The sequence below is a fragment of the Puntigrus tetrazona genome, unplaced genomic scaffold, assembly GCF_018831695.1.
Source record: "Puntigrus tetrazona isolate hp1 unplaced genomic scaffold, ASM1883169v1 S000000776, whole genome shotgun sequence".
NCBI lineage: Eukaryota > Metazoa > Chordata > Actinopteri > Cypriniformes > Cyprinidae > Puntigrus > Puntigrus tetrazona.
In genome coordinates this window covers 697114-725000 of record NW_025048382.1, presented here as the reverse complement: position 1 = coordinate 725000, position 27887 = coordinate 697114, and the positions used below count along the sequence as shown (strand labels likewise).

The 27887-nt window shown below is 42.2% G+C and overlaps 1 protein-coding gene across 1 annotated transcript in view; it reads left to right on the top strand.

Annotated features, from left to right (window-relative positions):
• Window positions 1–26960, top strand: part of fgd (faciogenital dysplasia) — a 29928-nt gene extending 2968 nt beyond the window's left edge. Inside the window, exons 2-19 of the mRNA XM_043233314.1 lie at window positions 9340–9492; window positions 10088–10202; window positions 11905–12406; window positions 15874–15954; window positions 16885–17021; window positions 17786–17942; window positions 18039–18177; window positions 18959–19017; window positions 19259–19405; window positions 20112–20204; window positions 20277–20356; window positions 20460–20490; window positions 21010–21111; window positions 22185–22229; window positions 22546–22647; window positions 22731–22853; window positions 25412–25532; window positions 25853–26960. Coding sequence (XP_043089249.1) covers window positions 9340–9492; window positions 10088–10202; window positions 11905–12406; window positions 15874–15954; window positions 16885–17021; window positions 17786–17942; window positions 18039–18177; window positions 18959–19017; window positions 19259–19405; window positions 20112–20204; window positions 20277–20356; window positions 20460–20490; window positions 21010–21111; window positions 22185–22229; window positions 22546–22647; window positions 22731–22853; window positions 25412–25492 — 2147 coding nt within the window. The 3' untranslated portion in view covers window positions 25493–25532; window positions 25853–26960. The remainder of the gene's footprint in view (window positions 1–9339; window positions 9493–10087; window positions 10203–11904; window positions 12407–15873; window positions 15955–16884; window positions 17022–17785; window positions 17943–18038; window positions 18178–18958; window positions 19018–19258; window positions 19406–20111; window positions 20205–20276; window positions 20357–20459; window positions 20491–21009; window positions 21112–22184; window positions 22230–22545; window positions 22648–22730; window positions 22854–25411; window positions 25533–25852) is intronic.
• Window positions 26961–27887: the final 927 nt, after the last annotated feature.

Here is a 27887-nt window from a genome sequence, read left to right as displayed (position 1 = left end):
GAGGTCAGATGTGAAGCTGGTGTATGACATTGCTGCAGTGTGTTTTATGGCCTGACAGGTTTGCCATGACTACAGACCTGCACTTTGTCCACATGTATTATTAAGCTAAACATGATCAATCAGTCACTCTGTGTGTGTGTGTGTGTGTGTGTGTGTGTGTGCATAAACACTCACATATTTGAACCAAAACTCTCCTGCCATGAAGGTGTGTCATGTTTCTTACAAACCCAAGTGAAAAAAGTGAACCTCAAGTGTACTTTGTGATCGTAAAATACTGTTTAGAAGTTAAGATAAACTTGAACCCATCCCATATTAAAAGTGGTAACTAAATAGAAACCTTAGAAGTTTGAGCTGTAAAAAATGCATCTGCGCTGGTGTTTGGTGTTTTTGAAGGCATCTGCTCATGCTGCACAAAGGGTTTGAGCTCCACACACGTGTGTGTGTGTGTGTGTGTGTGTGTGCGCTCACGGACAGCCTCACTGCAGAAACTCATCATGGATTCAGAGGCTGCACATCTGAGTGAAATATTCATGCCGTTTCTGCCCCGTTCCTCCGAGGCGCTGCTGTGGGTTGGAGATGACCGCCGGAGGTGTTCGTCTGTCTGTTTGGGATAATTATGGGATAACACGTGGTGATTTGTGGGGAAAAGACCAGATCCGGACTCGATCACATACTTATTTATCATGTTTTGATAAGAGATCGCAAAGATCAAAAAGATTTTTTTTTGGGTCATTTTTATGTTCTTCATATTTTTTACTAGTAAAAGAAGTAGACACATGAAGAAGAGAGGCATTAAATGGGACGGCTGTTTATTTAATGAGAAATTTGGATTTTGACCACTGAAATTTGGATATTATTCTGCGTCTCTGGACTGAATGATGTAGGGCTTTGAAAAGGAAGATTCCAATAATAAATAGAATTAAAATTTAGATTAGTACTTTTTGATACATGGGTTTTTTTCACTCAGAAAGGTATGTTCAGTGCAGTTGTTTGGACAAAAGGAAACAAGCTACATTTGTGTGTTCTTCAGACACTCCTCTTTAAAAGAAAATGTGTGAAGTTGAACAATGTTCTCTTAGAGCCATGTTGAGATTCTTGTACATCTCTAAGTGAACGATTGAGGGCCTTGATTAAAAGGCTGTTCAGATTGTCAGGATCATCCGTTGAACTGCCCGTGAGCTCCACCAGAGGGCCCTCCATCCTGGACTTTTACCATTCACCCAGGACTTCATTTCCCATAATCCTTTTGCCCAGACTCACTCATCAATTGCAGTCACTTCATCACCTCATCAGTCTCAGGCTATAAGAATGACACACACACACACACACTTGCTCGCTCTCACATTGCTGATCATTAACAGCATTTGATGTATTTTTGTTTTAATTTGTAATAATTATTTGTTACTTTTTTTACATTTCCACTTTTTTTAATTAGATACTTTATAATATTTAATATCATATAATAATATACTTTATAATGCAACATTTACTGAGGGCCTACACTTTAAAAAAAATGAAAAGTTGACTTAACTTTTTTGAGTTTAATGAACTTTGGACCAAGTAGTTGAGTGAAGTCACGTGTCTTTGTTTTGTGTAGCTAACACACTTCATTATCTCGAGTGTCGAGAAGAAGACTCAAGAACGACAGATAGACACAGAAACCTCAAGAACTCTTTACATCACAGTACAACAAATAACTAACTAACAAACAAACAGTAACTGCGTTCTTTATTCATGCTGCAGTGCATGCTGGGAACTCAAATCAGACTGTGTTTGACGAGGTGGGACAACATATGGAACAGTTCCTTTTTTTTTGCAGCGTACAGTCAATGAAGTTTCATTTTGGTCCTTCAGCCTAAAGAAATCTTATTCTATAATCTACTTTTCACCGCTAGTGTGTAAAAATAGAGGCGAATGTCACTTAATGCTGACACTGTGAATGAAATCTGCATGATGTGTACGGATGAGAAGCGATGACCTAGTCGCTCTGTGGAGGTGGAGGTGGCCTTTAAATCAGACTACTTGTTTCAAACCTGTGTGTGAAATACGAGTCGTCATCTTTTAATAGGTGATGGAAAGAAACGTCCTCGGTTTCCATGACAACCCTCCGCGTCCTCCCTCGATTCCTCCGAGAGTGTTATTGTGAAGGTCATGATGACCGTGGTTTGTTTGACATCTGTTACTCTCAACATCACAATACCGGAGCATCTCTCCGAAATATTCATGTTTCCTCATATTCTCAATTTAGGAGGAACAGTGACACAGAACTGTTTCGGTGAGGAAGTGAATGGTTTACCATTGTTTCAGATACTCAACTGATGGCCCGATGACTCCGGTCTTCATTACTGTCAATCCTCCACTGACCTCGCCGAAGGACGCCTGGCTGCAATGTTTAGTTCGGTCCTGATGTCGCTCGCTCACCTTCAGATCGTTCTGAACCCCTACGGCTCAAAACTCAGCTTCCTCTCTCATTAAGACCAGACGGTTTTGTTCTTACCAAGCACTGGTTCCTAATTCCACTTTTTTAAACGTCACACCGCAAAACCAGCTTCGCCGCCTCACGTCCGTTCCCAGAGAGAAACTACTCACACACACACACACACTAATGATGGAAGTCCAGCCTAGAAATGATGGGAGACCATATTTTAGTTTTCCAAAAAGAGGACAGTAGAGAGTTAAATGAAGATGAAAAAGGAATTTAATGCTCTGGAAAGATTACGCGTGTCTGGAGAACTGAAATATGAAGACTACTTTATTAACAGCTGACTGACAGAGACCCACAGAGAAAGAAAGAGGTACAGATAGGATGTAAGAAGATGCTTTGGCCTCTGAGTGTGATGTTAGAGCGCCAGTCAGGAGAACCCATGATGGAGGTGGAAAAGAGAGGACAGGAAGTAGAGAGTGGAAATGGGAAATAAAAAGAATACTCGTGCGTGAAGAAGAGCTCATTACATTACCAACGACCTGAAGATCTATCCAGAGCCCTGTAATGCTCAGGTATGTAGGATTCATTTGAGTTGAATTCTAGACACTTTTTTTCCATTTCTGTAAAGTAATAGCATGGGAATCTTACTTCAAAAGCAAACTCGTATGTGATTTCAACTCTCTCTCATCCAGTTTCATGAGGAGCATCCTGAGATGTTTGCAAGCATTGTATTACAAATGACATTTTTTCCCGAAAGGACTGAATGCTTTAATGTGAGTAAGAACGCATTAAATCAATTAAAAGTGTCTGTAAAGAGATTTATAATGTTTTAAATCCATTCAATTTCGAATAAATGCCTTTTTTATTCATCTGTGAATCCTGAAAAATAAAACGTGTCACGGTTTCCAGAGAAATGTAGGGCTGTTTTCACCAATGATTATAATCGGACATGTTTCTGGAGCAGTAAATCAGTATATGATCATGATTCCTGAAGGTCACGTGACACTGAAGACTGGAGGAACGATGCCGAGAATACAGCTGCGCTTCTCAGAAATACATTCACAGAGAAAACGAAGATGATTTTATATTCTAACAATGTTTCTCTGTTTTTTTTCCAGCATTTTTGATCAGATAAATGCATTATTCAGCATTTATTAAAGCTGAGCCACACATTTATCTCGGAGCGCTGATAAGGTTATTGAGCTGTCTGTCGCTCTCTGTCCGCTTCACTCGTCCTTCCTGACTGATTTTTCCATTCTCTCTTCCTCCCTCCCGCTGTCATTAGTTGCCATGGAGACGTCTCGGCGGCATTATTATGGGGTGGGGTGGGGTGGGGGGGTGTATTGTTCATACGGAGGGGATTCTGGGGCAGATAGAGGGGGAGGAGCGGTGCTGGAGGAGGAGGAGGGGAGCGCTAGTGTCCGCGGATGGGTGCCGGTCTCAGTGCTATTGTGCACATGGACTCAGTGTGTGTGTGTGTGTGTGTGTGTGTGTGAGCTCAGCTGGTGAATGCTGCTTGTTTTCTGCGCTCTCTGTTAGGTTTCTGTCGTGATGGCCAGCAGACGTATGGAGCTGTTATATCTGCTGTGCGTGGCTCTGTTGAATGTGTGAGCGCTCCAGCCTGTTGAAATATACATGCTCAGCTTTCATCTTTCATGAGAGACTTCAGCTTATTCTGCTTCATACGGGAGGATTTGTACTCTTCTCAGCTGGTTAAGTAAGTTGTGTCATCTTTATTAAATGTAGTTATTTCTTTAATTTTACACTATGCAATGCTCATATTGTCTTGGGTTGTTATTTAATAATGCCTGATTGTAAGTATATGCTTACACTTCTACAACGGCTTGTCCTGTTTATGCTTTAGACGTGATATGAGCTGATCACGCTGAAGAGAAGTGTGCTAAATGCCTGATCGGGCTCGTATTCTCGTTTTCCATTACGTTGGTAAGCCGTTTTGAAGGGAGACCCAGGGCAAGTGCAGACTGCAGGAAAACTCTCAATTGAAGGGGTTTCTTACACTGGCCCAAAATATCACTGAGACTGGAGGATCTTCTGATTTAAAGAAATAGACTTGTCCTGATTTCTTTAAATCTGAGTTTGTTTCTTCGTCAGGTTTGTAGAAATGAGTCTCAGTTAAGGATGTGAATGAACGAGAACGAGAGAAACGGCTGATAAAAACATCTCAATAATCCACAGCGCTCCGGTCCATCAGTGAACATCTGGAGAAGACTAAAGATCAAACTAATCCAGCTCTGACATTTATAACTAGAATCCATAATTCATAATCTCTCTTCATCCGGTCTGGTCTGAATCAGGAGAGAGATCTGCTCGCATCAAGCAGAGTTTACAAGCCAAAACAGATATGTGTGTGTAGAATTGGATGTGAGACGCAACAGGAGATGGGCTTTTTTTAACCGAAGATAGAGTTATTGTGGATTATTAAAGCAGAAGTGATGTTTAATTGTTAAGGTTAAAATGCCTCAATGATGGATTTGTTTCTTTGATGGCCTGAGTCATGTATGGGAACACTTTTCATTTCTGGGTGAACTATTCCTTTCAGCAAACACCCAGAATTCCCTAGCAACTCCCTAGCAACCATATACAACTCTTTTGACCTCCAAAGACGACACAGCCCTGCTCCGGCGGCCTCCCACAATGCCCCTGTGTTTGCACGGGCAAAAGCAGCTCTGTTTTCTACAGAAAATGTAGAAACGTGGTCTTTAATTCTGTTAAACATTGGTAGAATTTATATCCGCACTCTTGATACGCGACTATACTCGCGTTATAACGTGATTCCTAGAATCGTACCGCTTTGTTTGATTTGGAAATCTCTTAAACGTCGTGAGTGATTTAGTTCTTGAGCTCACATTGAAATGTCCTTCACAGAGCGATTTCTTAAGAAAAAAACGTTTTCTCGCTGGTCTGGCGCTGCTGATCTGTTGTCATAGTAACAGTCATGTTGGTCCTGGCTTGTTGTGAACACACACTCTCTCTCTGACATTTACACACACACACACACACACACACACGAGTGTTTGACCGTAGATGAATGAGGGCTATGCCTCACTGTGAGACACTTGAAAATGCTAGGAAAGTGTAGAAATGACCCATTTAAAGAGGAAGCGTGTGTCACACTCACTCTATAACTACTCATTTGTTCAAGGTGGAACCAGTGGTAGTTATAATAATTGGATGTGAATGTTAAGATTTTACAGGAGATTTTACACCATAAAAGGTTTGCTGAAAGGCCCTGTGGAGTGACTTATTTGTGTGGACCATGAAAATTTAGTTTGAAATAATTTCAAGGAAATTTCAGAGGCACCGAAGACTGAAGCCGATAACTAACTGAAAAAATAAAAAAGTCAGTCCGTACAAATACACCTCACTGTGATCAAGCCAGTCTATCTAAACTCTTTCTCACACACACACACACACACACACACACACACACACACACACACACACACTCACAGACTCACACACAGGTAGCGGGACATCTGTGATGTAATTATGATGCTTTTGGGAAACAGCCGTGGTCTGAAATCATGTGACTGTCCATTCACACATCACATTTAGAAGAGGCGTGTGTGTGTGTGTGTGAGGGGGCTGTGTACTAGATAGAGGTGTAGTCAGGACATACCAACACACACACACACACACACACACACTGATGGAGGTTAGGAGGCAGCAGGCACACAGATGGGCGGCACTGGTGCTATATCTCTCTTCATCTCACTGCTGACCCATTTCCCTCTGTACCCGTCCAATGTGTGTGTATCTCTCTCTCACACACACACACACACACACACAGGCTTCAGTGCTTCTGGATGTTGCTGAGCATTATGGGGGTTATGAGCTGCTCATTATCGAGTGTCATGTTGTGCATGATGGCGTAAAGTCGCTCATCTCTGGAGAGTTGATAGTGTTCCTGCCTTTCCTCTTCCTCTTTGAGCGTCCTCATCCTGCGGCGTGTGTGTGTGTGTGTGTGTGTGTGTGTGTGTTGGGGGGGGTGGTTGAGAGGTTGAGTGTGTTGTGCTGCTGTGAGGCTGAACATATCGTGGATTACAGCATTCAGATAATTGAAGGAACAGAATAAAAAAGTGCTGAATATGTGCTCATCTTCCAGCTATCCAAGATTAGGATGAGTTTGGAGAAATGTAGCACTTCATCACTTGAATATATGTCTTATACAATATGTCTTCTCCAGACGTGAACGGATTGACTGGACTCGTGTGTGAAAAAAATGACAGTCCTGTTGAGTGTCATAAATGTGTGTGTGTTTGATTGTTTCAGGTAAACCATAAGTTGCCTGATTAAATGAAAGTGATTTCTAAATCATGCTTTGTGTGAGGGCAGGGTTAGGTGTAGTGTGAGGGGAGGGGATAGAAAATACAGTTTGTACCATAGAAAAAGAAGCTTACGTGTATGGAGAGTCCTGATAAAACACAGAAACCAAAGGGGTGTGTGTGTGTGTGTGTGTGTGTGTGTTAAAGAATGGTCATTAACTGCCACAAGTCTTGTTGCGGACAACTTGTCAGTTGACCACTGCCAGGCCTTTTTTATTTTTCATGTTACACACGGTGTTTCCATGTTTTATGGGGACTCTTCATAGGTGTAGTGTTTCTATACTGTACAGACTGAGTGTGTTATTGATCTACACCTAAACCTACCCCTTACAAGAAACTACACACAGTTTTAGATTCTCAAAAAACCTCACTCTGTGTGAGTTATAAGCATTTGGAAAAGTGGACACAAGAAATAATGTCCTGAAAAGTCACCTTCTCCTTGTAATACCCGTGTCATTATACACATTTGTGTCTTCATATGTGACAAAAACACACACTCTGTCTCTCTCTCTCTCTCTCACACACACACACACACACACACACACACACACACTTGACAGTATCTAGTCGGCTCACTTCAGGAGAAATCCAAGACTTTCTCCCAAGAGCCCCTCTGTCTGACCCAGAGATTCACTAACCAGCCTCCTGACCTTCACTGTGTGTGTGTGTGTGTGTGTGTGTGTGTGTGTGTGTGTGTGTGTGTGTGTACTGAAGATCATAAGTATCAGTGCAGTCATTGATTAGATTTAGGAGTGTCTCTTACTGCTCCTCGTTTTGTACTTGGACTTCTCCCATTTGACGTCAACAACAAAAGACTTTCACCCAAGTCAGAACATAACCTTAAGAAAGTGCATTCACAATCATTTAATGTACATATGATTTCCTCCAATAAAATAGGACATTCAGTGTGAAATAAGAAATTTAGTGTGAGATTTTGATCCACGAGGAGCGGACTGGTGAAAGACTCTCTGTATGACAGATGGTGGAACAATAAGAGATGTCAGCTCAAACCGGGGTTTGTTTTCAGTTTATTTGGGAGATATTGAATCCTTCTTTTTGTTTTTGACATCTAGTAATGCATGAATAATAACATGAATGTAGAAAGTGAATAGGGCCATATCTTCTTTGACACAGTGTTGTTACTTAGGGAAGCTCCAGATTGTTTGCTAAAGGCAGGTTTAGTCGGATTGAACTCATCTGTGTCTGTAGACTATAGCTGAGTGTGCACGCACACACACACACACACACACACACACACACACACACACAGTTGCGTGTGAAGCGGGTTTGGCAGCTGGAGCTCAGCGCTGCTAACAACAGCAGGTGCAGTCAGTGCCAGCTCAGATTTTCTCACCTGTCACAGGTGTGTGTGCTTTACATATTCATGACAGGGAGGAGGCCGATCTCACACACACACACACACACACACAGAGTGAGGACGGAGGAGAGAAGCGCAGGATCTGCACGAGAGCATGAAGTAAGTCTCATGTTTCAGTGAATGTTCTCTCTTCTGTGGATTTAACCGGACTAATCAGAGATCTCAGTCATTTCATTTAAGTATACTCTTTAGAAACGTAACAACGTTGAGGGCTTCTCTGTTCGGAGGCTGGAGATGTAACCGTGTCTGTATTGATCGTTCAGTCCACGGCGGCTGTCTCTCTGGTCCTGATGAAGGTCGAGTCCAGTGTGTAAACAAGCAGCGAGCTGATTAAACAGTGTGAAATCTTTACAGATACTTTTATTTTTGTGATTTTTACTTTTATTTTATGTATATGTTTATTTTTATTATTAAAAAGTGTTCTGGGTTGGTTACAGTCTCTTAGGGCTATGATATGCTGTTAATGTAGTCTATTAATACCACCCAAATATTTACAGAAAGAGAGAAGGCGGAGCTATTATTCTGTGTGTAGTGTTGCTGCGGGCGCCATGTTCTGGAGACGCCGCGTTTCCTTGTGAAAGTGAATCTATTTAGTTTGTTCTTCCAAAAGAGGACACGACTAGAAACCAGTGTTAAGTTGTGTTTATAACACCGTTCAGAAGAGTTGTGTCTCCACTGGATGCAACAAATTCCTCGTTTGTAATGTTTTATTGTTTTTATGTCGTAGCGCTGGGATACGGCGTCACGTTAAGTAAGGGGCGTAACATTTCCACCAAATGCTTGAGGTATTCGGCCAATCACAGCGCACTGGATAGCTGGCCAATCAGAGCACACCTTACTTTATTAGAACAATGATTTTTGTACAAATTGGAAAAGAAAAGAAAAACGAGGAGAAACAATAATGTACAGTATGTGGAGAATAACGTGTTTTTTGAAACACCTTTCTTGTGACTTGCACAAGGTTAGCATAAAGCTATTGTTTATTAAAAATCCACAATAGAAGTGCATAAACTGATCAAAAAAATAGCCAGCTAAAATGAAAATGCAAATAAAACAAGCTGATTTTAGAATGTGGGTAATATTCAGTAAACATAGAAACTCTGTTATGTTTTGACTAGACTGCTGGTACTTTTATAAGATAATCTCACGCTGGTCATCACATGTGCCTCTTCACGTTGTGTTTTCCGTAGATCTGTCTCCAGCAGAGCTGCAGTGCTCCTGTAGATCTGTAGAGCAGCCTCAGAAGAAGAAAACCACGCCCCCTTCCAGGCCATGCCCCGCCCCACCCACACGGAGGACACGCCCCTCTCCCTCAGCCACGCCCAGAGCACAGAAACCCCACGGTATTAAATAGTCTTACTGTCATTTATTCCAGCGCTTTTCTGAAAAGAAAAAAAAAACAAATATTGTGCTAATGCTGCTGTTTTTGGTTTTCCAGCACGCTTGTGTGTTTGTGATGTTGTGAACTTGCATGGATATTTTGCGGTTTGCATATGGTGCAAAACAGACAGAGGAAGGAAGTGTGCGCAGCTCAGACTATCTGCTTCCTGAGATCAGCTTCTAAATTGCATCATTGAAGTTATTTTCAAATCGGTCCTAATGCAACTCATTCAATATATATTTTACAAATTCATACTAATTGGAGGCAGTTTATCCGCTCATGCATGCATACACACTTCAACTTTTTGACTCTGTCTGTGTGTATCTTGCTGTGTAACCGCAGCATTTTTCGCACGCTCATCTCTACTTCCTGTTCTCGGTTCAGGAAGCCGGTAGTTTCTCCATCTTTCTTGTACTGTTAGCTGGTTTTCTTTGCATGCACGGGTGGATCGTGAGGATGAGTATGGAGCGAGAGTCTCTCGGTGGATGAGGACCGGGGCTGCTGGGATGGAGAGAGAGCTCGTCTGATCTGTGTGTGTGTGTGTGTGTGTGTGTCAGTGCCCCCTAAGCCTGTGCACCTGCTGGGTCCCGTCCCTCCAGTGCCCCGCCGGCCCCTGCCCAGTCCCCCTCTGAGGGCCAGAGTCTCGTCTGCTGGGCCCATCCACAGCTCCAGGTAAGATCTGAGCGTCTGAACCGAGACGTTTCTTACGGCGTTTATAGGGGCCAAAATGATACAGATCAGTTTTATCATGGTAAAATGTTACCGTTTTAACATTTCACAATGAAAAATACATAGAAAAGCATTATTTTGTGTTCATTTTAACATTTGTTAATACACTATACACACACACATATGTATGGTAAGTGATATCACTTTATTTTGAGGCGTTCTGGTTACATGTTACATGTACTGTTAACAATAAATTATGCATAATTGCATGCAAGTAACCTTAAACCAAACCCTAATCTTATCCCTAACCATATAGTATGTACATGTAGTGGATTAGTGGACTTATATGTGTGATTGAAAGATTACAAGAAAGGCTTAAAAGAAATGTTGGTTCGGTTCTATTTGTTAATAGTACTTAACCACGTTAGTTAATATTACAAATAACAATGGAAATGAACGATGTTCATGATTTAAACATTTAATGAACCTAATAATGAACCTGAGTCAAAATGAACTAACAGAACATTTGTGAATCATTGTTAGATGACGTTAGTGAATGCATTAGTTATGATTTTTTATATCGTGGTCCAATTGCATGAACGTAGCCACTTTAAGACTGTCTGTTAAGAACTAGTATTGGTATTAGAACTGGTATTAATACGCATTTTTGTTGATCTGTTCACAAGGACGATGTTAAATACAGGTGTAGATCTAAAACGCTTTGAGCTTGACCCGTTTTGACCGTTTTGACTCTTTGATCTTTTATTAAAGACTTTATCTTTTAAAATGCCTTGACACTTTTTTTAGTCATGATGCTTTTGTGGTCGTTTGAACACGTCCGACCGCACAAGATGCCCGCCTGCCACCCGCTAACCTCGTACGTGAGCATCGTGGGATGTTTTTTTGGGGATGTATTTTAAGATCCCAACTTGACGTGTTGTGCCAAAAACACAACAGACTGATATCGTCACTATTGACCTTTCCGTTCGCTTGCTTTTCCACTCACTCACTCACTACCAGTGAAATGGCTTTATTCATTCATTATACTTGTTCCTCGTTCTCGTGATGATTGGGACGGAAACAGATGCATCAAAAGCAGACTCCTGTCAGAGTTGGGCGCGAGCAGCTCGACGTCTCAAACACGGCTAGTCCCACACTGAATGTTATATAAATACTGATCTTGAGTTATGCGTGTTTATTTCTAAAGCATTTTTGCGAAAGCTGAATTAAAACACGACTCATTGAATTTACAGATCGACTGCAAGGCTGTCTGTTTATTATAGCTGTATTTAGTTGACTAACTTTCAGCTTTTTTATTTAAATGTAGGTAAAATGAATAAATTGTTTGCAACCACTTACCTTAAAAACATAATACATTTTTTCAATGTTAGTTAAATCAGGATATTCAAACATCTACACTCTTCAAAATAAAAGTGCTTCGTCACGAAACTGGAGAACTTTTTCTGTATGAAAAACATCTTGTTTCTCACAAGCTTCTTTGTGGTGAAAGAAGGTTCTTCGGATTGCATAAAGGTAAGAAAGAGATCTTTGAAGAAACTTTGGCTGAATTGCACCTTTATTTGTAACCGAGTAGTCCTGGCTTAAACTAAACTCTGTCTGTGGAACCCGTCTCGTAATTCAGGTGTAAACAGAGCCACTTGTTTCAAACGTTAGACAAACTGCTGTCACGTTTTCATCTTGTAAGGTTTCTGACTCTGGGCCTCCAGTGGAGGAGGGAGCTCCATTGGGGAGCCAGCATGGATTCTCCAGTCTCTCGAGACGCCAGCGATCAGACGCCAGCGCCGGACAGAGATGATGCGCTTTCGTTCAAATCATGTGAAATCTCTGAGCTTTTGAGACTGTCCAGCTTAAGCTCCCTCCAGACGGACTCTACCAATGAGGCGGAGCTTACGGAGGAGCGGCAGAAGCTCTGCAGCGGCTTGGAGAGTAATCACAGGGACTCTGACGGAGAGCGTCTCGAGGAGAGCGGCACACACGCAGACGGAGGGGAGGAGAGGTCGCAGGGTCACGAGGGGACGGAGGCCAACGGAAAGATCCCCAACCGGGACAGCGGCATCGACAGCCCGTCCTGCGGAGCCGAGGCTGAGGGCTTCCCCGGCGCCGGGAGAGACAAGAGGGACTCCACGCAGGACGAGGACAGCGACCTGGACGAGGAGAGCCAGGACCCCGAGAGTCTGGAGGTCAAGGTGAGAGCACACCTGCACACTTTTAATGGAAACGTGTTCAAACCAATACATCCTGTGTCCCAAAACACACTCTGCAGCAGTGCCATACTGAAATGTATTCCACATGTGAACCCTAATAAGGTTTCATGTTCATCCATGAAAACAGATAAATGTAGGGATCGATCGTGAACGTCTGCCGCTGTTCTCTTTGTTTTACGTGTTGTTGGGTGAAAACTCAGTAGTTTTGGTGCGTATTCAATGTGAGATTAACTGCAATGTGAAGTGAAAACATTTTTTCCTCGTTCTTTCCTCATTTATCGAAGTCGACCTGCAGGTTTGATGCCTAGCTAGGTGACTCTGAAGCACACTTGAAGATGTCTCATGCCCTCATGCATCAGTTATGTGTCACAGACCGGAGGAAGTGAACATTTTAAGTAGCATGCGCTGCATTTGTGTTGTGTGGGGGTTGCACTTTGTGAACATGTTGTTTTGACGCTCTGTGTGCGTGTGTGTGTGTGCTGTTTTGTTGGTTTCATTGACCAGAGATGACGGAAACCGCCGTGTGTCTATTCATATGAGCACGTTTGACGTCAGCGCACTATTTTATTTTTATTTTTATTAATGCTTTTTACCTAAATGTCCTAATTGAACTATGACCTAATTCTGGATCAGGCTAAACCCTGCGTAGGAAAGTGAGCTGTGACGTTTAGGACTACAAGCTTTCATGAAACTGAAGACACGTCTTCCGAATCATCCAAGGATGTGCTGTTCCTTGATCTAGCTCTAGTTCAGACTTTACGTGATTTATTAGTTTTTGGATCTCAGCGACTGGAAAATAAGTGTGAGAAAGCCATTTTACACTTGTTTGCTGTTTTTTGCCAGGTGTGAGATGCAAGGAAATATTTAGCTTTTGTGTCTGTGCTTCTCATTATCAACCAAACTCTGTTCGAGCACTTATTTGAACGTATTAGGAGTTCGTAGTTTCTCATGTTTTTATATTTTTGCGGTCTTTAGTGTGAAATATCTAAAACGCATGTTTAAGTAAAGCTTTGTAAAATGTTCCATAAAACAGCAGGCCTCACATTTCAGCCTTTTAAATAATAAAAAGACTCGGTCAAAGTAATAATTCATGAATGATTATATATATCTAATCTTAGTTAAATGCATAGAATCCACATAAGCTCGTTTTTCATCAACAGGTCAAAATTAGTTTATTAAAAAAATCCCTAAAATGATGCATAATTACATGCAACTTACCCTAAACCAAAGCCTAGCCATATAGTAAGTACATGTATTTATTTAAACGGTTACTCCACCCCAAAATGACATTTCTGTTATTAATTACTCACCCTCAGCTCGTGAGGCCTTTGTTCGTCAAATTAAGAAATGTTTGATAAAGTCCGAGAATTGCATTAGTCTGTACTTAAATGTATAATTGCACTGTAGCAAGAACGCCTTAAAACCGAATGTAACTCTCTTATTTTTCATGAATCTCATGAAAAGCAATGGGGTCCATTGCCACCAACATCTCATTCAAACCCTTCCCTTAACCCTAACCCATCGACACACACCCGTACCCTAAACCTACCCTTAAAAATGCTAATATAATTCAGGTAGCCCAGTCTGATGAGTAGCTTGTTTGATCTGTACGCTTGTGTCCTTGTATGTATGTTATGCCTACAAATATGGCGGCCGACTGAACAGACCTTCCTTGAAAGGGTCGGCATGCTTAGTAACTCTGCACACAGTGATTGGCTGATAGGAGAGGGGCGGAGTCTCTGACAGAGATTCATTCATAGAACTATCGCCATATTCGAATGAAGATTTTAAACGAAATAATGATTCGTTTAAGAGAGTATTATAATCACGGCTGATAGTAAGACATACAAACGTAAAAGAAAAGCAACCCGGACACAAGAACACTTATTGCTCAACTGGTTAATGAAAGAAAGGACGTAATCAAGTTCGGATAACCTCCAAACGGTCAAATGTTCCATTTTAGGACGGTCCTCTTCACTACTCCTAACGTTTCACAGATTCAGGAGCTAGCTTCAGCGCTAAAACGCTTTGTGAAATACGTTTCGAGCGAATATTTGGGAGTCCTATATTTAGGACAGACACGCCCACTATTTAGAAGGTTTTGGACAGCGGTGAGTCAGGACGAGAGACACCGGTGAGGTGTGACAGGAACCGCTCGGCAGGAGTCGCCCATAATATGAGCACACGCATTCACCAAACACACGCCCTGATACCACACACACACACACACACACACACACACACCCTGATACCACACACACACACACGCGCGGCTCTGGTCTTTCCTGTGTATCCTGGTGTGAGCAGCACATCTGCTGTAGGAAAGGTGTGTGTGTGTGTGTGTGTGTGTGACGTGTTAATGTGTTTTTAATAGCATGCTGTCACACAGGATGTGGGATGAGCTGCTGTTGTCTGTGTGTGTGTGTGTGTGTGTGTGTGTGTGTGTGTGAGAGAGAGCAATAGATGCATCTATTATAGCTGCCTGACATTTAACTCGCGCTCGATCAACCGAGACGAAGAACACAATGTGAAAAATGTAGTTTAGGTTTATTTAAACTAATTGACCTCATTTCACGTATTTTTTTTGCACGGCTGAACTTTGATTAGTTCTGACAGACCATATGCTTGAACATCACACAAACACTTGAGATGCTGTTCTCACGGATGATTCTCATTATGGAGCGGTCATCTTTATATCGTGCAGTGGATTTTGTTTGTAATAAAAGCCTGAATTAAAGACGGCACTATTTGTTTTAATGTTCTTAAAATGCAATATAGGAATGACAGACTGGGGGAAATATGGGAAAAGAATAACTTATAATAATAGGCTATTTGTTCCACATGCCATAAAAATGTATATCTTGAGCCTGCATTCCTGAACAAAACACATTCGCTTTGTTTTCTGCGGTGTTGTTCTGCTCGAGGCTTTAGTGCATTCCTTCTTTTCATTTCTGGAGTGTGTGTGTGTGTGTGTGTGTGTGTGTGTGTTTAATAAAATGACATACTGTCACGTCTGGTCACCAAAAGGCATTGAGGTATATATATAGATATATATTGTAAGTCAGTATATTGATTATTGCGAGAGGTCTTCCATATCCATAAAACAGCTGGTTACTTTCAATGTTTTAGTCTCCATGATTGGAAGTCCAACAATCCAGTTATTCCTAATTTATTTCCATAATTTTCATATCTTGTCCTAGTTCTTGTCCACTTCTAGAATAGTTCAATACCTGTATGAATTTCTTTGTTCTGTCAATGGTGACCCAAAACGGCCTGCTTACTAACTATCTTTAAAATGTCTTACTGTATGTTTTGGTCAAATGATGAGGCAGAGATATATTGTTAGTGAAATGTAGCGCTTGTGTGACTGTGTAAGGGTAAGACACTGTCATGTGAAGGAAGTTACAGTCTTTTTGTCTTTTTTCTTCCTGTATCTCTCTGTCTCTCAGTCACAGAAGCTGTTGAACATCGCTAAAGAGTTGCTCCAGACAGAAGAAGCGTATGTCAAAAGACTCAACCTGCTGGACCAGGTGACACACACACACACACACACACACACACGGATCACTAGTCCTCAATTTCCCCTTTCGTCTGCGTTCACCGGTATTCAGCGTTTCTCCTCATTCACATTGAAACGAGGTGTTTACGCAGCTTCCTGTTTCGAACACTTCCTCTTCGTTTATTTCCTCTACAATCAGTGAGTTTTGATCTCATGTCAGACGGATTCCTTAAGGGCAGAATGTCAACAAGAACAAACCCACAACAAGCTTTCACACCACACTGTCACGTGTCTCCATAAAACTGTGTTTGAGAGCCATTAACCACGTGCTGTGATCCTTCTCGTAGAAAACAGGCAGAATGAGAAAGAAATATCTAATTGAATTTGATTTATTCATCTTAATTATGAATTAATATACAAGAAGTCAACTATCCTTCTTCCAGCTGAAGGACAAGTGAAATATCAGGATGTCGATGTGAAACATCACGTTATGACACTTATTACAAGTCAATAATTGTCAATAAGTCAAATTCTGATTTGAGTGGAAATATATTAGCTCATTAAATGCCTTCTTGAATAAAAACATTCCTAACAAACTGCTTTAAGTTTAAACTAAAACCACAAATGTACGGTCGTGCCGCTTGTTGTTGTAAAATTGATTTCAGAAGAAAGCATTTTAAAATCGTACCTATTTACGATGCATTAATTCTCGTCAGTGTGTCAAACAGTTGTTCTTCTTCAGTAGAACCACAGACCTGCTATTAATACTGTAGTCGTCTGGTTTCATTTGACGGTGAATACAGTCAGTGAAACCAGAGAGAGCAATAAGTGCTTCTCCAGCGGTGTCCCAGATCAGTTTCAGCTCCGTAGGTCCATATAGTGCTATAGTACTACATTTTAAACAAGTTAAGTGTAATTGTCTCATTTTTGTGTGTGTGTGTGTGTGTGTGTGTGTGTCCAGGTGTTTTGTGCTCGTCTGATGGACGCTAACATCCCTGCTGAGGTCATCACAGGAATCTTCTCCAACATCTCCAGCATCTACCTCTTTCACCACCAGTTCCTGTTGCCTGAACTACATACACGCATCACACAGGAGTGGTGAGAACACACACACACACACACACACACACATCTCTCACACACACACACACACACATACACCTCACACACACACACACACACACACACATCTCACACACACACATACATCACACACACACACACACACACACACACACACACACACACACACACACATACATCTCACACACACACATCTCACACACACACACACACACACCACACACACACACACACACACACACATCTCACACACACACACACATACATCTCACACACACACACAGACACAGACACATACATCTCACACACACACACACACACACATACATCTCTCACACACACACACACACACACACACACACACACACATCTCTCTCACACACACACACACATACATCTCACACACACACACACACACACACACACACACACACATCTCACACACACACACACACACACACACACACACACACACACACATCTCTCACACACACACACACACACATCTCACACACACACACACACACACACACACACACACACACACACATCTCTCACACACACACACACACATACATCACACACACACACACACACACACACACAGAGACACAGAATCAGTCATCTGAACAAATCATTCGAAGCCTTCAATGACTCAATAATTAAAAGAAGTCATTGAACGTGCTCCCACCCATCTTGAGTGAAGAGACCTGGGACACTCTATAATAGAGCTGAGAGAGTGATAAAGAGTGATCGGTGAGTGTATGTGTGTGTGACAGGAGCTGTAATCCACGCATAGGGGACATCCTGCAGAAGCTGGCCCCGTTCCTGAAGATGTACGGCGAGTATGTGAAGAACTTCGACCGTGCCATGGAGCTGGTGAGCACATGGACCCAGCGCTCCGCTCAGTTCAAGAGCGTGGTCCAGAGCATCCAGGTCAGAGCCGCCGGACGTCATGTGATGAGCAGCGCTGGGGGAGAGCCGTACAGCTGACCCGTGTGTGTGTGTGTGTGTGTGTGTGTGTGAGAGCTGAAGCAGGAGGTGTGTGGGAACCTGACTCTGCAGCATCACATGCTGGAGCCGGTGCAGAGGATCCCTCGCTATGAGCTCTTACTGAAGGACTACCTGAAGAAGCTGCCCTCCGGAGCGGCGGACCGCCGAGACGCCCAGAGTGAGTCACCACACATCCTCACTCACAGAGTCTAAGGTCCTCACCTAAATAATAATATAAGGTGTTTGTTTAATATGTTTAGATTTCCTGCAGAGAAAGTAGTTTCTAAGAAAGTAGTTTTTTAAGAAATACAGTAAAAATGATCAAATATGAATTGATTTCAGTGATCACAGCTGAATTCTTAGCATCATTACTCTAGTCTTCAGCGTGTTTGTGGAAACCGTGATGTGTTTTATATTTCAGGGTTCACAGATGAATAGAAAGTTCAAATCTTGTGTAATACCATAAATGTCTTCACTGGCACTTTTGATCATTTTAATATCTCACTGATGGATAAAAGTATTTCCGACCCCAATCTTGAATCTCTGGTGTTCTGGTGTCATCTTAATGATGCACCCTGCTGTTCATAAATGCTAATTGAGCTCATTATAATCATAATGATGTTTCTGCTTGAGAACAGATGGAGGCAGAGTCCGCTCTAAACCCACTGTTATATAAAGGCATTTTTCATGTGATATTTTATTTGATTTTTATCTAATTGAATTTTAATAAATAATCTTTCCACTAATGTATGTTCTGTTAGGATTGGACAATACTTGAAAAAATGAAACCTTAATTGACATTTATTAATTACATTATATATGTATTTAGAATGTATTAGAATTATGAATTTAGCCTGTTATTCCATATTTGTGTGTGTTGTTCAGTGATGATGTGTTTTAACTGGTTGCTTATTTTGTGTGTGTGTGTGTGTGTGTGTGTGTGTGTGTGTGTGTGTCAGATGCTCTGGAGCTGATCTCCACCGCAGCAAACCACTCCAATGCCGCCATCAGGAAAATGGTTAGAGCCGCATTCATCTCTTCCTTCTCTCTTCCGCCTGTGTCTCAGACAGGAAATGATGTTTCTATTTCCTGTCTGTGCGAGTGAAAGGCTGTCCTGAGTGAAAGCTCTTTATATCACTTTCACTTCTCCATCTGCCTCTTTTCAATGCTGCCATGCAGCCGGTCACACTTCTTCTTTTCGTCGAATCACTCTGTGTGTGTGTGTGTGTGTGTGTGTGTGTGTGTGTGTGTGCGTGCAGGAGAAGATGCACAAGCTGCTGGAGGTGTATGAGAAGCTGGACGGAGAGGAGGACATTGTGAATCCAGCTAATGAGTTCATTAAAGAAGGCCACTTGAAGAAGATGTCTGCTAAAAACGGCACGGCTCAGGACAGATACCTCTATCTGGTGTGTCTGTTTACTCCATCAAGCACTTCATCGTGGCTTGTTTACTCATTTGCTATCGTTTCGTACACAAAAGAAGAGGTTTAGCAGAATGTTGATGCTGCTCTTTTCCTCATACAAGAGATACAAATGCATATTCATACAAAAATGCTAAGAAGCTGAAAATATTTTCTGTTTGTTGTTATTGACAGCATGAAATGCATATATATATATATTGCCAACCAAAAATGTTTGGGATCCACAGCATTATATGTATATAAGATATAATATAATGATATATTAATAATTTTTATAATATTTTTTTTTATGTAAAAGATAAAAAAAAGAATTTGCGGCAATTAATTAATAAATGATGAATAAATCAGTACTATTGTGATCCTGTAATTAATAAACAAAACTGTAGTCTGATTACTACTTTAAAATATAATAGAATCTATTTAGTACTTAATTTATCAAATCTGATTATGTAATCCAGATTAAATGTAATCAGTTACTCCCCAGATCAGTGTGTGTTAATCAGGAAAAATAAAGAAGCAGTGCAGTAAAATGCAAAAAACCTAACTGTGATGCAGTGTAGTCCAAACGTTTAAATCACAAACGTTTAAATACGCTGCCAATATTGTCCTATCATTTTGTAGCTTGTTCTTGTTATTTGCTGATTTATTGTAGGCTGAACGTGCTGACGGTGTGTGTGTGTGTGTTTCTCCAGTTCAATAACATGGTGCTGTATTGCGTGCCCAAGCTGAGGCTGATGGGACAGAAGTTCAGCGTCCGAGAGCGCATCGACATCGCAGGGATGGAGGTCTGACTTCCGCCGCGTGTTACGCTCGTGTGTTCGTCTGACCGTGTGCTGATGTCCTCTCGTTGCCCGCAGGTTCAGGAGAACAGCAAGCAGAACGTCCCTCACACCTTCACCATCAGCGGCAGACAGCGCTCGCTCGAGCTGCAGGCCAGGTGAACCCCACAACTCCAGACATCACTAGCTAGAAGATCTTAAAAACGCACACGGTGTTCACATGGTAAAATACTGATGCGTGTTCATGTCTGTGATCGACAGGACGGCGGAGGAGAAGGACGACTGGATCAAAGTGAGTCCGAGAAATGACTTAGTACAGGTTTACTTGTTATTTATAATCAAAAGTGTTTTAGTTGTTCAACCCACTTTTATGCTATTTCACAATTGCTTCTGTCGTCTTTGAAGTAGGGTTGAGCTACTGCCGAAAGTGCTGACGAGCATTTAATATGTGCTTTAAATCACCGTAATGTTGTGTATTTGAATATTTTAGTAATCACACGTTTGTTATGAAGTTGCAGTTTAATATTGAATAGCATACTAGCTTAAATTATAACGTATTTATCGTCATCGTTGACTCAAGCTCATCATGTTGAGTTTGCTCTGTGGAACACAAAAGGAGGAGTTCACTATTGCATGTAATATCATAGGAGACCATGAAGAGGGATGTAGAAGAACCGTGAGAGTAGTTGATGAATACGCTGGAGATGTTTGAACGTTTTAGAGTCGGTAAACTGATTGGGTTCACATCGGTCTGACGGGTGCTCCGCGATTGAAGGTTTTTTCTTCATCGGATCATCTCTTCTGTTTGCAGGTGATCCTGGCAACCATCGAGAAGCACAAGCAGAACAGCGAGACGTTCAAAGCGTTCAGTGTGTCCTTCAGCCGTGATGAAGAGCAGGCGCCGGACACGCCGGTAACTCGTCCTTCACGCACTCCTCACGCTGCAGTCAGGGATACATGGGTTTTGGAGTACAGTATGACATGGACGTGTTGATTAAATGATCTAGTGGATCTAGTGTTTCATCATCACCTCATACACACACACACACTTGTTGAGATTTGTGTTTTATGGGGACTCTCCATAGAGACTGTACAGACTGTATGTGTTATTGTCTTACACCAACCCTACACCCAAACCTACCCCTTACAGGAAACTACTGACATTTTTAGATTGTCAAAAACACAATTTAGTATGTTTTTTTTTAAGCTTTTTAAATTTCAGGGACTGCAATGTGAATGCAATGTGTTTATGTGGTTTAAGGTTCCACAAGGTTTTCCACATACTGTACATTATTGTTTCTTCTCTAAGCCCCGGCTTTTCTTTTCCAATTTGTACAAAACTCGTTCTAGTAAGGTGTGCTCTGATTGGCCAGCTATCCAGTGCATTGTGATTGGCCGAATTCCTCAAGCATTTGGCGGAAATGTTACGTCAAACGTGATGCCGTATCCCAGCGCTATGACATAAAAACAATAAAACATTACAAACGAGGCATTTATTGCATCCAGTGGCGACATAATTACTGATTATACTGTCTTTTTACATAACACCCTGTCTGCATTCATGATCTGAGAAATGACGTCTCTCTAAATGTCTGTCTAGTTTAAACTTGCCGCTTCCTAGCAACGGTTTCTTCTCTGAAGCTTCGCTTTCAAAAAGGTTTTATGTCTAATAATTTCCTTTTGTGGCAAGAAGTCGTGTAATAACCGGGATAATGTACATCCAGCAGGTTATTGCAGAATAATCTCTTCGTCGGGCTGCTGATAAGACTCCTGGGCTTTATTCTGTGATAACAACCTGCTGGAGGTACATTATCCCACTCTACAGAGAACAAACGTGAAATCATATCATATGACCCCTTAAAAACAAACTTTTGTCCTTGTAAACCACAAAAACCAGTACACACACACACACACACACACAGCTTAAGTCTGGTGGCTTTGCTGTGTGTTTAATGGCCAGTGTGTGTTTTTGTGTTTTAATGGCAGGGGCCGTTGAGCACATGTGAGACAGACGGAGCTCAGCATGAGAGGGTGAGACACACACACAACACACAACATGCACACACACACACACTCTCTCGTACACACACACACACTCTCACACAATCTAGTACCTCGAGAGCATTTTGAAAACATAGGTAACTAAACAAAACTAGATATTTTAGGCAATATAGAAATCCTGCCCGGTATGTGTCCAGGAAAAATGGTACATATGGTGACCTAACACATGCACACACACACACACACACACACACACACACTGGCATACACACAGAGAAGCTCGTACACACACACACACCTGAATATGTGCTATACATCACCATGCTAACCTGTGTGTGATCTGTAGAAGAGCTCAAAGAAGCGGGAGAAGGAGAGAGAAATGTGCCGAGGCTGTGGAGAGACCTTCCACTTCACCAAGCGCAAGCACCACTGCAAGATCTGCAGCGCGGTACGAGAGTCTAGAACGTGAGGTGTAGTGTGCAGCAGTGTGTGTGTGTGTGTGTGCTGACGTGTGCCGCTCTTCTTCTGCAGGCCGTCTGCGGGAAGTGCTCAAAGGTTTCCGAGAGCAAGAACATCCGTGTGTGTAAGCCGTGTTCTGAAGGGGCAGCTGAAGGGGCAGCAGCGGGCGGCACTGAGCCTAGGAGAAGACTCGAGGTAACCAGCTAAGAATCACCCGGAGGACTGTGTAATGGACTCTAATTACCAGTATTTACACAAAGTTCCTTAATATCCATTGGAAAAGTTTTAAATATTTTTAAGACATTAATTTATGATTATTATTTTAATTATAAATCAATGTTTTGTTTTGTTTTCTGATTTTTATTTCAATTTTATTTAAATTTTTACATGATGTTGTGCATCACTGTATTTGACTGAGCAATGCATTGCTTTTATGTACGTTGGTATATGTTCCATCCATCCATCCATTTACTACCACTTATCCGGGGCCGGGTCGCGGGGGCAACAGTCTAAGCAGAGACGCCCAGACTTTCATATTCCCAGACACTTCCTCCAGCTCTTCCGGGGGAACACCGAGGCGCTCCCAGGCCAGCTGAGAGACATAGTCCCTCCAGCGTATCCTAGGTCTTCCCCGGGGCCTCCTCCCGGTGGGACATGCCCGGAACACCTCCATTGGGAGGCGTCCGGGAGGCATCTGAAACAGATGTCCGAGCCACCTCAGCTGGCCTCTCTCGATGTGAAGGAGCAGCGGGTCTACTCCGAGCTCCTCCTGAACTCCTCACCCTATCTCTAAGGGAGCGCCCAGCCATCCTACGGAGGAAACTCATTTCGGCTGCTTGTTTCTGGGATCTCATCCTTTCGGTCATGGAGCGAAGATCGATGGGTAAATCGAGAGCTTCGCCATGCAGCTCAGCTCCTTCTTCACCATGACAGACCACATTACTGCAGAAGCTGCACCGATCCGTCTATCGATCTCTCGCTGCATCCTCCCCATTACTTGTGAACAAGACCCCAAGATACTTAAACTCCTCCACCTGAGGCAGGAACTCCTCACCAACCTGAAGGGGGCAAGCCACCCTTGTTCGACTGAGAACCATGGCCTCAGACTTAGAGGTGCTGATTCTCATCCCAGCCAGTTCACACTCAGCTGCAAACCGCCCCAGCACACACTGTAGGTCTTGGCCAGATGCAGTCAACAGGACATCATCCTCAAAAAGCAGAGACGCCATCCTATGGTTACCAAACCATACCCCCTCTGGCCCCTGGCAGCACCTAAAAATCCTGTCCATAAAAATAATGAACAGGACCGGTGACATAGGGCAGCCCTGTTGGAGTCCAACATGCACTGGGAACAAGTCTGACAGACCGTGACTTGCACAGAATTCCAACAACAGAACACCACTCTGGATTAGATCGGGGGGGGCATTCCTCCCAATCACGGCCCTCCAGGTGTCGCTAGCATCACCAACATGAGCGTTGAAGTCCCCCAGCAGGACGATAGAGTCCCCGGTTGGAGCACTTTCCAGCACCCCTCCCAAGGACTCCAAGAAGGCCGGGTACTCTACACTGCCATTCGGCCCATAGGCACATAGGTACTCCCCCCAACCCCAAGTCGCAGGGAGGGTCCACCGGGGGAAACTCCAACACATTGCGGCTAAGCTGGGGGGCTAGCCCACACCAGCCTGCTGCCTCTCACTGCGGGCAACACCAGAGTAGTGAAGAGTCCAGCCCCTTTCGAGGAGATGGGTTCCAGAGCCCAAGCTGCGCATGGAGGTGAGCCCGACTATCTCTAGCCGGTATCTCTCTACCTCCTGCAACAACTCAGGCTCCACCCCCAGAGAGGTGACGTTCCATGTCCCTAAAACTAGATTCTGTGTCCAGGGGTTGGGTTGCCGAGGTCCCCGCCTTCGACTGCTGCCCAAGCCACAATGCACCGCCCCCTTACGGTCCCTCCTGCAGGTGGTGGGCCCACGGGAGGATGACATGGCCACCAGGCGCTCGCATTCTGGCCCCAGCCCTGGCTACATGGCGGGGCCCTGGCTGCACCGTACTGGCTGACATTGCGACTTTATTATTAGTATTGTTGTCCATAAGGGGTGGGGTGGACCGCTCTTTGTCTGGCTTGTCACCTAGGACCTGTTTGCCTTGGCTAGGCACTCAAACCCCTCCACCATGTGAAGGTGGTGATCCTAGGAGGGGGGGTGTATTGGTATATTTTTAATTACATTTTTAGATGCATGCATTAATTATTTGGGTTTCATGGGAAAAAAAAAATGGAAACAGGATTTAGGAACAATATAATGTCATTTTGGGGAAAAACAAATCTTTTAAACTATCTTGGGGTTCATCAGACAGGTGGAATCCTTCCCCATTAATGCCATGTAATAAACACTGTAATATTGATATTCAGTCGCAGTTCTTGTAAATAATTTTAGTATTAAATCAGCATCAAATTAAATAGTGTGTACTTTAAGCTCATATTCATTATATAACTGTGACTGGAATATGTTTTGGTCAGGGGCTAAAGAATAAAAAAATGTGCCTGTTTTAAAATGTGTATATATTGACGTAACTGTAGGTATGAGGTTTCTGTGATTGACTGATAACTATTGTTCTGTTTTTAGACCTCTGTATCTATAGTTTGCCATGCTTCCTGTTGAGCTCGGGTGATGTACGCTTTACTGCAAGTGTACAACCATACTGGTTTAGCCGTCATATCTTCAGCTGTGTGTGTGTGTGTGTGTGTGTTTCAGAAGCAGCTGTCAGTTGCTCAGCCTTCTCAACGAACAGGAAAAGTTGAGGAGCTGGACCAGGAGCTGGGCGGCCATCAGTGAAGCACAACCTCTGCTGCTTTACCAGCAAACCAGCACACAGGTGTGTGTGTGTGTGTGTGTGTGTGTCACCTGTCAGATTAAGGTCAGATAGATTTGTGTGACCCTGTCCTGACCTCAGATCGCCCGTCTGCAGCCGGTAACACACAGGATAATGTGTCTGTGTCATCTGGTTAAATCTCACAAACACTGTCTTTAGTTCATATTTCTGAATATATATACAAATTTGAGGACACCTGCTTGTTTTAAGTGAATAAATGAAAGTCAATGCAACATATATTTAAACTATAATGTTATATAATACCTCATGTTTTGTTTGTACGTGTCATGTGACCTGATTGTTTGCGTTGTTGTCTTCCTCAGGTCTCTCTGGCTGTGACATGAGGAGAAGGACTCAGGATTGTGAATCTTTATGAGCTCCGGTCACATGCTGTAAAGAGAGGAGCAAGAGCCAATAAGATGCTTACCCTCTCCTCTGGTCCCTCCCCTTTTAAAGAACTCCTGTTACTTGAAATCACTTTATCCTCAGCACTTTTTCTTTCTTTCTTTTTACCTTCCTTCAGTTCATCGCTCTTTCAGCGGTCTGCTGCGCTGGACGGAGATGTCGGGAATGTCTATATAATGTAATGACGGACGTTTTGTTTTTCATTTGTTGCCTTTCAGATGTTTTTAGTTGAAGCATTAAGTCACCGTTCTTGTCTACCCGCAACCCTTTGTTTATTCTTTCTGATTTTAAAATATGAAATCCTTCAGATACAAGTAAACCTGAAGAGACACTGAACTGAAGAACAAAAAGTCATATTTCATCCAAAACAACAGAAGAAATAATACTTTGGAAGCGTGTTTAGGGCCTTTTTTTGCATTTTGCCATTATTTTCATGATAATTAAGCACATTTCACCCCAACTTCACATTATTATTATTATTATTATTATACACAAGAAAGGTTATCATAAATTTCATGTATAGAGTTCATACATTTCTGTAGAATTCAATTAAATACACAATTAGTCGCATGTAGTTTTTTTTAAAAACTACTTTACAATATTTGTAGTAATGAGACTCACCGCTGAGAATGAGGAGAAATATGGGAATAATGTCGCAATGGTCCTAAAACAGCTTTCTTTGGTTTCCTGTCGGGTTTCCGCTGCATTCACAAGATAAGTGTGTTCATGATCTCTGAAGGCTTCCTCAATCTGTAAACGAGAGCTTGGTTCCTGTGGCAGGCCACTCATCATTTCTAGTTCTGAAGGAGCTTTGCCATGCCAGTGTTCCCGCTGTGTGTGAGTGTTCAAGTAAAGGTGTGATGAGAGCAGTATTGTGATCTGCGCATGGTCAGTATGTCATGAATGATGGAAACATTGCGTTTGCTTCCCTTTTAATATTGTTTAAACAAAACCAGTATTATTAAAAGCATTTTATGTGTACAAACGCTGTCTTATAGCATATCGATGAATAAAAGAGTATCTGGACACGGATGGTGACTTTTTTTTTTTTATATAAATGCGTTTGTCTTCGTGTTCTCATTGTAGATGCTTCACCACAGAAATAGACACATTTCTTTCACAAGATGCGAAATACTATTGCTAATCTGAATGATGATTTAAGTTTCTTGGAATAGGGTGGTACTGACTTCCTGTGAGCAGAATCTTGTTCAGTCGTATATATATATGGGAAAGTATCTGCTGAGATATGTTGAAACTGATTTTCATCACTTTTATGATGAAATATTTTACCAGTGGTTTTAGATGCTGATTATTATATAATCGCGTTATTCCATATTCCATTCCAACCCATCCGGTGTATGTCTCCAGTGGGCTTCCTCACCACACTGAATCACACACAGAGTCCGAAACAGCAAAACAAGGGTTCACAGTAGTAAACTAGACTAGACTTAGAAGTTAACTGTGGAAAAAACACGGATGGGCTCCGTAATGTAGCTAACGCTAGGAGAATGCTAAACGCTAAACAATACTGTGTGTGTGTGTGTGCGTGTGTGTGTGTGTGTGTGTGAAATACAACAGTTAGAGAGTCGATGTGTGTGGATTTGATCAATAACGATAATTAGACTCTGTTTTGCTGAGTGTTTTATTGCGCTAGCATCTCGAGGGCTAACGTAGATTAGTAGTTTTTAATATTCTTCTTATTCTCTGTGGTGCTCAGTTCTTTTTCAATAAGTTTGAGTTCTTTTTTAATTGAATTCTTACATTTGATCAGAGAATAATAAGATAATTGGACCGTTTCATCAATATTTCAGCTGTATCTATAGAGGCGCTAGATGGATTGTTTAATGCAGAACACGAATGCATTCATCCTGCAGATACGAGAGCATAAATATTATGTTTATGTATTCAACATAAAACGTTGAATACCGTTATTTGAAATTATTAAAAAAATAA